The sequence below is a fragment of the Odocoileus virginianus genome, chromosome 20 (genome assembly GCF_023699985.2).
Source record: "Odocoileus virginianus isolate 20LAN1187 ecotype Illinois chromosome 20, Ovbor_1.2, whole genome shotgun sequence".
NCBI classification, from domain to species: Eukaryota; Metazoa; Chordata; class Mammalia; order Artiodactyla; family Cervidae; genus Odocoileus; species Odocoileus virginianus.
In genome coordinates this window covers 6,917,208-6,930,451 of record NC_069693.1, presented here as the reverse complement: position 1 = coordinate 6,930,451, position 13,244 = coordinate 6,917,208, and the positions used below count along the sequence as shown (strand labels likewise).

The 13,244-nt window shown below is 51.5% G+C and overlaps 1 protein-coding gene across 10 annotated transcripts; it reads left to right on the top strand.

Annotated features, from left to right (window-relative positions):
• Positions 1-3,847: 3,847 nt before the first annotated feature.
• LOC139029816 (zinc finger protein 34-like) lies at positions 3,848-12,530 on the top strand. 10 transcript variants are annotated; one of them, XM_070450616.1, is made up of 4 exons: positions 3,848-4,079; positions 7,832-8,017; positions 9,112-9,510; positions 10,467-12,530. In XM_070450616.1, exons 2-4 carry the CDS (start codon positions 7,913-7,915, stop codon positions 11,166-11,168), a joined length of 1,206 nt encoding a protein of 401 aa, XP_070306717.1. In that variant the 5' UTR covers positions 3,848-4,079; positions 7,832-7,912; the 3' UTR covers positions 11,169-12,530. The 10 variants fall into 10 exon arrangements, with proteins under 10 accessions (XP_070306717.1, XP_070306710.1, XP_070306716.1 ...); XM_070450609.1 differs by having other exon boundaries at positions 7,808-8,017; XM_070450615.1 differs by lacking the exon at positions 3,848-4,079 and adding an exon at positions 6,459-6,626.
• Positions 12,531-13,244: the final 714 nt, after the last annotated feature.

Sequence of the window (13,244 nt, the reverse complement as noted above, 5' to 3'; positions counted from 1 at the left end):
TTCGTGCTGAGTTCTTGGCTTGTTGGGGGTGGGTGGGAGGCCCAGGCCCAGAAGACAGTTGAAAAGGTTCAGCATTCCTCGATTTTTTTTTTTTCCCCTATCAACAGGCCCTACAGCGGCTTGACGGAACGTGGGGACCCAAAATGAATCCATCTCCATGGCAGCTCAGGCCCCATCCTCCCTTGCCTGGACCAGTAGGCCGTGGGGACAGCTTGCCATCTGTGGATGCTTTGCTCCAATGACTAGTCCATGCCAGTCTCAGCCACTGCCAGTGATTGGTTTAAGATGGGGCATGTGGCCTGATCCAGGCCAGTGGGTCTGCTTAGGGCAGGAGACTTCTAAAAGTTCTCTCAATCCTAAGGAGAAGCCCCAGAATGTGATAGTTCGGCCTAGAGCTGCTTGCAAGCCTCCTAATAAAATGTTAGAATGAAGGATGTCATTGAGGACGACAGAGCTAAGAGGGGAAGAAAATCTGGGGAATCCTCTGGTAGTCCAGTGGTTAGGATTCTGCACTCTCACTACTGAGGGCCCGGGTTCAATCCCTGGTCAGGGATCTAAAATACTGTAAACTGCATGGCCAAAAGGAAAGAAAAAAAACACCTGTATCTGGAGTCTGCCTACTGGGGAACTTCCTAAGTAAGATAAAGATAAGTTAATACTTAATGGCAGTTGGAGTTGGGGTTTCTGTTATTGTAGGTGGTGTGGAGGACTGAATTCTCCTGCAGATGATAAAAATCCAAGCAGAAATAGCTCAGCACTCCTCAAAATTTATGAATGGATAAATCACCAATCAGTCGGAAATGGGGCCCAATATTTTAGTATTGTTGTCGTTTAGTCACTAAGTCCTGTCTGACTCTTTCAACACCCCATGGACTGTAGCCAGCCAGGCTCCTCTGTCCGTAGGATTTCCCAGGCAAGAATACTGGAGTGGGTTGCCACTTCCTTCCCCAGGGGATCTTCCCAACCCAGGGAAGGAACTGGCATCTCCTGCATTGGCAGGCAGAATCTTTACTGCTGAGCCACCAGGGGAGCCCCCAAGATTGTATAAGTTTCTCCAATGATGCGGTTGCTGCTGGGCTGGGGAGCACACTTTGAGTAGCAACAAAGGAGCTTGACATAAAAGGTGGTCCAGCCATTCACATCCCTGGGAAATCAGAGGCTTCACATGCAGCTGGACCCAGGAGCTCAAATAATGCCAGGTTTGTCCCTTGTGCTTCTGCCTTTTGTGTATGGTTTCTTTTAAAAGAAGGCTATCTCCCTTGGCTGAGAAAGTGACTTGGAGCCCTAATCTCATATCCTCAGATTTTGATCCCCACAGATCTTTCCATCAGCATCCCTGTATCAAGTCTCAAAGAAGAAACTGATTGGATGTACTAAGTGTATTGGTATCCGTTATCTATGGTTACATTAATGCTGTGTAACAACCATGACACTTCAAAGCTATTTAACAATAAGCATTGATTTTTTTTTTTTTTTGTCTTTCATTGTCTCTTGTTTATGTGTTGCTCAAACTTGAGCAAGCCTCAGGAAATTGATTACCCAGAGGCCTTGTTAAGACATAGACATCACCCTGAATTTCTGATTGAGTAGGTCTGAGGTAGGGCCTGAGAATTTGCACGTCTAATGATACTGATGCATCTGGTTTAAAGACCATGCTCGGAGAATCACTGCTCTGATCAGTCAGCCTGGACATCTGCCTATTCCTATAAAAGGAAGACAGGCCAGACAATGTACAGGATCACAGAGAATGAGGAGTTTGGGGTTTTTTTATATTTATTATGTATTTGGCTGCACTGGGTCTTCATTGCAGCATGTGGGATCTCGTTCTCTGACCAGGGATTGAGCCCAGGTCCCCTGCATTGGGAGCATGGAGTCTTAGCCACTGGACCACCAGGGAAGTTCCAGAGAGGGAGAGTTGTTCAAGAAAGGAGGCAGGAGGAATTCTGAGCAGGCAAACCCCACCACGGTCCAGTGCACGTCAATGTCCCAAACCTCCCCACTTAGCTGTTTTATGCTTAGATTCTTGGACGTGGGTTAGGGAGAGTCCTAGGAGGGAAAGATCTCGGCCATACTGTAAATTGAAAAAGGGGTAGTAGAAGGGGGTCAGGGTATGAGAAAGGGAGAGATGTGGACAATGACATCAGGACCTTAAAGGTACAGGAGGTACAGGAGGAACAGGAGGAGATGAGTATCGTGGGAGCAGTGGGAAGCCATTCAGTTTTTCATGTGGGGTGAGAGGAGTGGGGCTCCATGGTGGTCCAGTTACTAAGAATCTGCTTTGCAATGCAGGGATGTGGGTTCCATCCCTTTTGGGGGAACTAAGATCCCACATGCTGAGAAGCAGCTAAGCCCACATGCCACAACTACAGAAGCCCAGATGCCACAACTAAAGAGTCAGTGCCCTGCAGTGAAAGAGCCCATGTGACACAAGGAAGATCCCTTGTGCAGCAACTAAGACCTGATGCAGCAAAATAAATTAACTTTTTAAAAAGAGAGGGGGTAAAATCTTACAAAAAATTTTTTTTCACACAAGGGCATGGCTTGATGCGGCTCCCCTGGTGGTTCAGACAGTAAAGAATCAACCTGCAATGCAGAAGATCCAGGTTTGATCCCTGGGTTGGGAAGATCCCCTCGGAGAAGGGAATGGCAATCCATTCCAGTATTCTTGCACGGAGAATTCCATGGACAGAGAAGCCTGGTGGGCTACAGTCCACGGGGTCACAAAGAATCGGACACAACTGAGTGAAAGACACACACACCCCTGGCTTGGTTGGATGTACAGAAATAAAATCACCCCCGGCAGCTTTCTTGTGACAAAGGGATCGGATGTGCGTGCAGAGGAAGAAGAGGTTTATGGTCAGCAAAACAGGACAGAGCAGAAGTTTCTTCAGAGAACTGGATCTTGAAGGATGCATTTGACAGGGTAAGAATGGGGAAGTGCATTCTCAGCAGAGGGAACATCATGTGTAACAGTTTGCCCTTGGGGAAGGCAAGAGAAAACTCTAACGTTCAGTGACCCTCGGACCTCTACATCGCCTCCATGCCCAGCACAATCCCTTCAAGCCTCTGCTCAAATGGCACCTTCTTCTAAAAGCCATCCCCAAACTGTCCATTTAAAGAGCCATCCCATCCCCTTTCTCTGCTGTATTTTTCACAAGCACTATCACTGCCTGAAATCACACCACACATCTCTACCAGGTCAGCACTTTGGTTCAATCCCAGCCCCACTCCTTGCCATGTGCCCTTCCGTTGCTTAGTCTCTGTTTCTGTAGCTTAATCTCTGTTTGTTCCAGACTGGGGACAACAGTACCTCTCTCACAGGGCTTTGTGAGATAGATGAATTAGGGTGTGTGCGGATGTTCTCACATGATCTGCATTCCCTCTTCTCCCAAAGCATCTCAGTTACCTATTAATACACCGTTTGCTCTAGCGATTTGCTCTAAGAATGTGTTCATTGTTATTAATAGTCCCTCTTTCTCTGTCAAAATATAAACTTGTTTCCCACTGTATCTCCAGTGCTTAGAACAGTGTCCAGTGCAAAGTGAGCACTGAACTAGAAAGATGAAAGAATAAAAATGGCAGACTGGCTTGTAGGGCTAGTGCTTCATCATGCCTCACTGTTGCTATGGTGACATTGGAGCCTGCCAGACGATTCTCAGCTTCAGTAACTGTTTTTATCCGGCTCACCCATTGGCCACCGGTGTCTCCGCTCTGGCAGCCAGAAAACTACAACTCCCGGCAAGCTGAGCGCCTGCAGCCCCGACCGCTAAGCATGGGCGCCTGCGCAGTAGAATCTGCCGCCCGGAGGTCCACTAGAGCGTTTCCGGGCGTAGGGTGCTGGGTAGGATGGAAGCAGAAGAATGGGCGGGGGGGGGGACCCTTTGCTCGCTGAGCATTGTGGGGCCCCCTAGTTTCTTCTGGCCCTCTCGGGTCTAAAGGGTCTGGGTCTCAGAACAACTCACCGTGAAGTGGGTGGAGGAAACTGCTCCGGTTTCCATAGTGATGAGCCTGGTTAGGTGCGCAGAGGATTGCTGCGGGGGACTGCGGGCAGAGAGAGATCAGAGACGGGCGTTGCCATGGTAACCCTGGGGCAGATGAGGATGGGGGTGAGATGAAGGGATATAAGGGTTGTCATGGGAGAAAAGAGGATAACAGCCCGAGGAACTGAGATGCTCGGAGGAGCATCTGTACGCAGGTGCTCTGTACACACTGTGCCCAGGAGAGTGTGATGGGGAATCGGGTGTGAAATTGGGGGCGTTATGAGATCCTAGGGGCGTGGGGGGGTTTTAGCAAATTCATATGTAAAAAGAACAGGAACGAGAATAGGGTTGTTTGTGCGGTTGTTACAGGATTCTTACAGAGACGAGTGGTGGCTTTAGGAAGCATTGGAATGTTTGGGGTTAGTGGGGGAGTTACAGGAAGAGTTTGATGTTGAGGTGTAAATTGTATGGGCTTCACTGGTGTCTCAAACGGTGAAGAATCTGCCTGCAGTGTAGGAGACCCAGGTTGGATCCCCTTCCCAGGTCGGGAAGATCCCCTGGAGAAGAGAATAGCTACCCTCGGCAGTATTCTTGCCTGGAGAATTCCATGGACAGAGGAACCTGGCAGGCGACAGTCCCTGGGATCACAGAGTTCGACATGACTGAGCAGCTCACACTGTACCACTATGTTGTCCAGTACCGTAGCAGGTAGCCGCATGTGGCTTACAGTGAAATATAATTAAAAATTCTGTTCTTCAGTCATAGTCACTCCATTGCAAACACTGTATTGGACACTGATAATATAGAACATTTCCATTATCAGAGAAAGTTCTGTTAGCCAGCGCTGATACACAAGGTGAACTGGGATGCTAAACGGAACTGGAGTTTCCTGACTCCTAACTTCCAGACGTATCTCTTATCGCTTGCCATGCTGCCTCACCTACAGCGGGCTCCATCACTTTCCAAAAACAGGACCAGCTTAATTCATTGTTTGCCCCTTCCAGTCCCTCTACCTGGATTGCTCATCCAACTCTTTGCCTTTCAGGCCTCCCAGGAGAGGATGCCCTGGACAGCCCTATTTAAAGTAGCCACCACCCTCTTCCCACCAGGAGCAACTATCCCATCTCTATTTCTTTCAGAAACTTCATCAGAATCTAAAAAAGTATATTGTTCATCATTTATCTTTTAATTGCTCATCTTCCCCACTAGGGGGAGGTCTTGTGCTGTTTACCATGAAAAATTCCAGTGCCCAGAAGAGTGCCTGGCACAGAGGGGACACGTCATAAATTTTGTTGATTAAACGAATGGAGGCGATTCAGAATTTGAGAGCTGTGGTGTTACAGGGGAGATTAGGAGTGTTATAATCATAGTACAGTCGGGGGACATAGAAGAGGAACTAATACCAGGAATTCAAGTGATAAAAAAGGAATTGGGACATAAGTGTTACATTAGAAAACGAATGTGTGCTCCAATTAAAAAGTAAAAATAAAAAACTTTTAAAAGAAAATGTATGAACAAAGCAAACAAACAAAAAGACACATAAATGTGGGGGTGGAAGAGGAGGACTTGGGATGTTCCGTGGAACTCATTGCTATTTGCAGGATTATTAAATGCCGAATGCCTCAGTCTCCTCATCTGTAAAATGGAAATAATAGTAGTATCCATCTCATAAGTTTGAAGAATAACTAAGGAATAATACATGCAATATGTTTGGAAGACTGCCTGTCATCATCAAAAGTATTACTGAAGTTAAAGCTGGAGTTGGTATACACAGCGTCCTGCCCCCTTGCCCCACCCCCAAGCTTAGTCTCATGAACCTGGGACGAACCCTAGGCTTCGAAAAATATGGTTTGAAACCAGTCTGCTGAAGGCCATTGGAGACTGTAGGCCTGTGTTCTTTGTAGTAAAGGGTAGCAGTAACTCTTTGTGTAGATAGTACAGAACTCTCTTCATAATTGGTCTTCTTCCCTCATCAAAATCCTATGCCTGCCCCCAGGCCGATATTTAATTAACCCTCTACTACATTATGCCAGGTGGTTTACCTACAGGATCATCCCAAACACTCAAGGAAGTGGGTATCGTGACGGTTTTCCAGGTGGGGAAAAATTAAATCAGAGAGGTTCAGTGACTTTCCTAATGACACACGGCAGAGAGGAGGGTAGTTCCCCGCTCAACCTCCACCCCTGCACTTTCAATGGCTCTCATTTTAGCAAAGAATGTCTGAACGGAATCATACACAGCAGGCCACCAATACGGCTGTCACGCATTTGTTGAGGCTTCTTCTATCTGAGCCTCAGTTTCTTCATGTGGAAAATGGGGATAATAGTAATGCACCTAGGCTGTTTTGAAAATTGAGAATACTGTGCTTATATTCAGCACATGTTAAGCACATCAGTAATTGGTTATTACTATATATCAGCCTTCTCCCGTTTCTTTTTGAGAGATTGAAGCAGTGGTTTGACGTTAAGTGGAGATTAGTGAAGTTACAGAGGGACAGAAAAAACCCCTCGTCAACCTCCTGATAAAAACCAGCCACAGTACCAGAAATGCACTACGCATGCGCATTCGGGTGGGGGATGGGCCGCGGCCTCCATTCCTATTGTGCCTGCAGACTCCTGTGAATCCGCAATATACCTGAACCGAGAGGTGAGGCGACGAAGTTTGGGAAGATACGGGTCGAATGTGAAAGGCACTGGGGGAGCCAGAGGTCCGCTCAGTCCTAGTTGAAGGGCCTCCCTTTATACTTCGCACCCCGCCCCGCTCGGGTAATGGTCTCGCCCGATTCCGGTTCTCTTCCACCACTCCAGGACATACCAAGTTTCCAGCAGAGGGGTGGGGGTAGTAGACAGGGACCATTCAGCAGACGAGACCCTTGTCTCGGAGGTCAAGAAAAAATGAGGGGAGGGGGGAAAGGGGGTCCATACAGAGGAGGAGCGGGGAGGCCTTCAGGAGATTGTGTCAAGGGGGCGGGGCCTGGAAGACCTTTGTCAAAAAAAGCAGGCGGGCCCTCTGGATGGGCGAGTTCATTGGGTGCGAAAGTGGGCGTTGGGGTGGGCGAGTTCATTGTGTGTCCGACTGAGGGGGATGAATGGTTGGGAGAGACCATTGTTTGGAGACATTTGGGCAATGTTTGGGAATGACCTCTGCGAGTATGAATGGGGAGGGTCAGGGTGAATGGATGCACAGGTAACAGGTTTGAACTGTGCCTTAAGGCAGGAGTTGGATTCTGACAGAGAACAGAGGCTCTGAGATGTGGGTGAACAACAGGTGCGAACGCCCCATTGACGGAAGAGTTAAGGACCTACTTGCAGAAGGAGGGTCTGCCTGTTGGAATGTAAGGTCCGCGGGCAAACAGAACGAGAGTGATGCTGGAGAGGATGCAGGGGACATATCAGAGGGGCCTGGACGGCCAGGCTGAGGGGCCTGACGCTGTCCCGCGGTACTGGGGAGCCACTTGCGGGTTGTGAGCTGCAGAGGGGCAAGATCAGCTCTAGGTGTAGAAAGACCTGCCTGGGGCCATGAGCGAGATGGACTGGAGAGGACAGACTGGAGGCAGGGAGGCCGGGGAAGAGGCTGGGCGAGGACACACGTGAACCTGTTTCAGGGCTGTGGCGAGGGAGAGTACAGTGTATAGTTGGTGGTGGAGGCCATGGGAATGTCTGCCATTGTTCCGAGGAGGGTCTTGGAGAGAGATGGCCTTCCTTGCTGCCCCCCCCCTCCCCCCCCCCTCCCCCGCCAGGGCAGATGAGAACTCGGAGGAGTTCTTTCTTTCAACACCAGCGGCGTGGAGAAAACCCTCCCTGTCACTTCTCTTCTTTCTTCCACAGTCCCCTTTGCCTCCTCACCACTAGGAGCCTCACCTGTAGCAGCCCTGCCTCACCCTCACTTCAGCATCCAGAACCCAAGAGCTGATCAAAGACAGACTCCACCTCATGAAGCCGGGGGATGGAGAAGTGGATCCTGGAGGACCCCCAGACCGTCTGGGGTTCCATCCGTCTCACCTGACACACCCTGAGGATGCTGAGGACCCAGAAGAGGTGAGACCCCACCCCCCACCACCCCAGGAGCTGGGTCTCAGTCTGCATAGAGGTTCAAGCAGCTGTGAGTTTTATCCCCAGGTCTATCACCTCCTGGCTTGATGAGAAGGAAAGTGACATTTGACCAAAGACCCGATCAAGGTGAGGGAGGGGAAGAGGGTTCCAGGCACCAACTCCCTTGAGGAGGCTTTGGGTGTGGCCAGAGCCTAGTGAGCCTACGGGAGACGGCGAGAGATGACGTCAAAGGGGGAACGCAGGCGGGTCATGCAGGGCCTCCTGGGTCTTGGTGAGGACTCCGGCTCTTCTCTGAGTTAGAGGGGAGCCGGGGGAGGGCACTGAGCGGAGAACCGACGTGAGCTCACGTAGGTGTTAACAGGCGCCCTCTGGCGGCCGCTTGGGGAACAGACCTGGGGATCGGGGTCTGAGGCAGGGAACCCAAGAGAGCAGACAGATGCAGGGGCTTCCCAGTGGCACCAGCTGTAAAGAACCCGCCTGCGAGTGCAGAAGACATAAGAGACGCGAGCTCGATCCCTGGGTCGGAAAGATCCCCTGGAGGAGGGCACGGCAACCCACTCCAGATTCTTGCCAAGAGAATCCCATGGACAGAGAAACCTGGCGGGCTACGGCCCATAGGGTCGCAAAGAGTCGGACACGACTGAGCACGCCACACGAGCAAGAGATGATCATAAGAGGGTGATCATAAGAGGGTGCTGTCTGTGGAGGTGTTGAGATGTGGTCCGATTCTGGATGTATTTTCAAGTTGGCGCCAACAGGTTCAATAAGGGATTAGATGAAGGTGTGTGAGAAAGAGGTGTCAGGTTTTTGCCCCGAGCACTTGGAAGGAAAGAAGCTGCCTTTTCCTCAGATGAAGGCATCAGAAGAGGCAGGCGTGGAGTGAGGGGACAGGATTTCAATCTTAACCCATTTGATCCGCATCGTAGCCGCTCCAAGAGGGAGGTCCCGTTATCTGCCCATTTTGCAGATGAGACAGCTGCAGTTCCAAGCCACGGTCACGCCTGGTCAGCGGGGGAATGGGGCCGGGCGGGGGGGGGGCGGATGACCTGAGGACTGTGGCCTCTCTCCACCTCTCCCAGGCGCCCGGGGGAGCCGAGGCGGAGGCGGGGACCCTGGTGCAGCTCATCGACGAGCACGGGGCGTACTCGACCGCGCGCCTGGTGCCCGACGGTTCGGCGGAGGAGCGCTCCGAGAAGCGGGGGCCAGGCTTGCTCCGCGCCAGCTCTGAGGGCCGGGAGGGGCTGGCGCGGCCCTGGCGGTTCAGCTGCGCCGCCTGCGGGAAGGCCTTCAAGCGCGCGTGGGAGCTGCTGAGCCACGAGGTGGTGCACACGGCCGCGCGGCCCTTCCGCTGTGGCCTGTGCACGGCCGCCTTCAAACGCCACTCGGACTGCAAGAGTCACCGGCTGGTGCATAGCGACGAGCGGCCGCACGGCTGCGACGCCTGCGGCAAGCGCTTCAAGCGAGCCAGCAACCTACAGGTGCGGCCCGCGGGGCGGGGCCTGGGGTGGGGCCAAGAGAGGCGGGGGCTGGGTCAGAGGTGGGCGGGGCCTATGTGAAGGGGCGGGGTCTGCGGGAAAGGGCGTTGGACCGAATGTTCAGCTGCTCAGTCGCTGACTCTTTGCGACTCCGTGGACTGCAGCACGCCAGGTTTCCCCGTCCTTCACTATCTTCCGGAGTTTGCTCACTTACGTCCATTGGGTCCAGGGACCCTGGAATTCTTTGTCCAAAGAGCCCTAAGGCTGCTTCCAAGACTCCCTCCATATCCACCATCCCCAGGGTGCACTTTGCTCCCTCTAGCAGGCATATCCCTCTAGCCTGGAAGGGAGGCAGGGAGGCTTGGGCATCTGGGCAGGGCTGTCCAACTGTGGGTGCAATATCCCCTGAGGCCTGGAAAGCCCCAACCAGCTGGCAGCAAGGTGCCAGGTGACCTGGGCCACCAAGTTCTAGTGTGCAATTCTGAGGATTCCAAAACTTGTGAAGTTGAACCTAGGCTTCTAGATCATGGTGAAGGTCTATTTGTTAAGGGAGAAGGAAGAACTTATTTTATTTGATAGTTTGATTTGTAATTTTAAAAAATGCTTAGACAGTTGGTAAGTGTAGCTTCATGGGCTTCCCTGATGGCTCAGTGGTAAAGAATTCACCTGCCAAACAGTAGGTGCGAGTTCAGTTCGGTTGGGAAGAGCCCCTGGAGAAGGGAATGGCAGCCCACTCCAGTATTCTTGCCTGGGAAACCCCATGGACAGAGAAGCGTGCTGGCTACAGTCCATGGGGTCACAAAAGAGTCGGGCGTGGCTCCGCGACTAAACCACAACAAATGTATCCTTTGACCTGGCCTCTTTCCTGGAGACCTGCGAGGACTAGGGGTGAATCTGTCTGGAGAGGCGTGTCGTGCAGAGATGAATGTCCTCACCCCCTGTGCTGTCCCTGTCCCCAGGAGCACCGCCGCATCCACACGGGCGAGCGTCCCTTCCCCTGCCAGTCCTGCCCGAAGCGCTTCAAGACTCCCTACGAGCTGCACCGCCACGAGCCGCTGCACGCCCCCTCGCGGCCCTTCCCCTGCCCGGACTGCGGCAAGGCCTTCGCGGCCGGGCCGGCCCTGCTTCTCCACCGGCGGCAGCACTGCGTGGACAAGCCGCACGCCTGCGGGGTGTGCGGCAAGCGCTTCACCCACAGTCACAGCCTGCGGGTGCACGAGCGCGTGCACACGGGCGATCGGCCCTTCGTGTGCCCGCTGTGCGCCAAGGCCTTCAAGCAGTCCAACGCGCTGGCCTCTCACCGTCGCGTGCATTCGGGGGAGCGGCCCTACCGGTGCGCCACATGCGGCAAGGCTTTCAAGCAATCGTCCTACCTGGCCATCCACCAGCGCACGCACACGGGCGAGCGGCCCTATCCCTGCGATGCCTGCGGCAAAGCCTTCTCCAGGCCCTCGCTGCTCCTGCAGCATCGCCGGGTGCACAGCCCCGTGCGTCCCCACGCCTGTCGCTTCTGCCCCAAGCACTTCAAGGACCTGAACTACCGCGCGGTCCACGAGAGGCTGCACACGGGAGACACGCCCTACGAGTGTAGTCTCTGTGGCAAGGGCTTTGCGCATCCCAGCAACTTGCTGCAGCATCAGAGCGTGCATCTGGATGGGTGAGGGTGGGGTGTGGGGCCTCGAGGAAGCCAGTGAGAGCTCCGTGTCCCCAGAGCTGGAATGGGAGGGAACCGGATCCAGTGGACGCCCGGTTTCAAACAACGCCGTCCAATAGCATCTCTGCAGAAACACTCTGCATCTAGGCCGTCCAGTGTCTTAGCGACCAGGCACCTGTGGTTCCTTTGAGCGTTTCAAACATGGTTAGTGCCCCTGTGGACGTGATTTTTTTTTTTTTTTTGGAGGGGTGTAACTTTTTAATTTTCAGTCGTTTAAGACTCACAAGAAGATGCAAAAATTAGCACAGAGCTTTCCCATGTACCCTTCACCCAGCTCCCCGCCATGGATACCATCTTAGATAGTCTTTCTGGCACCGTGTGCCCGCATGCGTGCTCAGTCCTGTCCGATTCTTTGCGACCCCATGGACTGTAGCCCACCAGGCAGGCTCCTCTGTCCATAGGGTGTCCCAGGCAAGAATACTGGAGTGGGTTTCCATTTCCTTCTCCAGGGGATCTTCCCAACCCAGAGATTGAACCTGTGTCTCCTGCACTGGGAGGCGTGTTTTTTGTTTTTTACCACTGAGCCACCTGGGAAGCCCCAGCATACTGTCAATAACCAGGAAATTGATTCCCATAAGATTCTGTTAACTCAGGTACAGATCTTATTCAGAGTTTGTCAAAACATAAGTGACTATTTAAGCTCACTGAATTTGAATCAATTTGCCTTTAAACGGCCACCGGTATTTAGTTATTGCCATCCTGGACGGTGCAAGTCTAAGGCTTGAAGGCATGAGGGGTGCCCGGCAGTGGCTGTGACATTTGAAGAATTGCTGCACACGCCCATGTGAGCTGCTTAATATTCTTGAGAAGGACTTTGCAGAGGATCTTTAACAAAGCCTTTTTTTTTCCCCCTTTAAAAGCTAAGAGGAAAGTTTATAAATCTCATTCCAGGGCAGAAAGTACACACATTCAAACCCAACACACTGGTATTATGTGGTGTAAATGTACATGGTAATAACTTTGATCAAATCACAGCTGCTTCCGGGTGTAGCCTGTTAGGTGATGCTTTGACTCTTTCGGCATTCCTCATAACTAAAACATTAATGTGGTAATGGGGTCATGTGGTCATCTTGTGTCTTCCCATACATAAAAAAGCGCTGAATTCCTTCACTTGGAATATCTGGTTTTCCTTAATTAACAATAATCATTTGATGTTCTGACTACCTGCCCTTTGTTGCAAAACCTCTGTATGACCTGGCTCGTCCCCTTGCCTCCTCAGAGCAGTTCTCTCAGGGTCATTTGAGATGCTGCCTCCCAGGCTTGAAGTCCTAAAAATTCCCACCGAATAAAACATAACTATCAACTTTTAGGTGGTGGCTATTTTTTTTTTAAGTCGACAATGCAATTGGCTATATAGTACTGTGCCATAATAGATCTGTAATACTTTTCACACAAATAATACATAAAAAAACAGACACTAAAAATAAAGAAACTATTTTTAATCTTAAAGAACCTCGAAAAGTACAGTAGTGCAGTACAGTAGCTGGCATACAGGGGCTAGCATGGAGTGAACAGGAGAGAAGAGTTACTGACTAGACCAGGGAGACCTGGTGGGGGATGGCAGAAGCATCGTCAGCAATAGGAGACAGAAGGCAAGCCACAAATTCACCCACTCCTGACGTTGATGGCACAGATTCTGGTTCCTTGCTGGATTCAATTTTATCTACTCCCTTGAAAAAATGATCTGGTGATGTCTGGTTCGTAGCTCTTTTTTTTTTCCTCCTCGTAGATGACACGGTAGTGCTGGATTGCATTCTGAATGGCTGTCGCAACCTCCCTGTACCATTCTACGGTCAGGTCCTGTGCTTCAAAACGCGAACAGTCCCTCCTGGAATGAAGAAAATCCCCTTGCCCCTTCCTGCCTCGTGAATCTCTTCGGTTCTTCCGTTAGTTCTTCTTCCTCTTGTCTCTCGTCGTCCTTTCTCTGGGCTTCTGATTCCATCAGATCTTCATCAGTTTCATTAGTAAGCTCCTCGTTGCACACCAGGGAGTTCAATGAAGTCATCCGCTTGTAGATCTGGCT

What these genes read in the sequence shown, in the direction of transcription:
- LOC139029816 (XM_070450616.1), top strand. Translation starts at nt 7,913, where the DNA reads ATGAAGCCGGGGGATGGAGAAGTGGATCCTGGAGGACCCCCAGACCGT. An exon ending in ATGCTGAGGACCCAGAAGAG is followed by an intron (nt 8,018 to 9,111) that starts GTGAGACCCCAC and finishes CACCTCTCCCAG; the next exon opens with GCGCCCGGGGGAGCCGAGGC. An exon ending in AGCGAGCCAGCAACCTACAG is followed by an intron (nt 9,511 to 10,466) that starts GTGCGGCCCGCG and finishes CCCTGTCCCCAG; the next exon opens with GAGCACCGCCGCATCCACAC.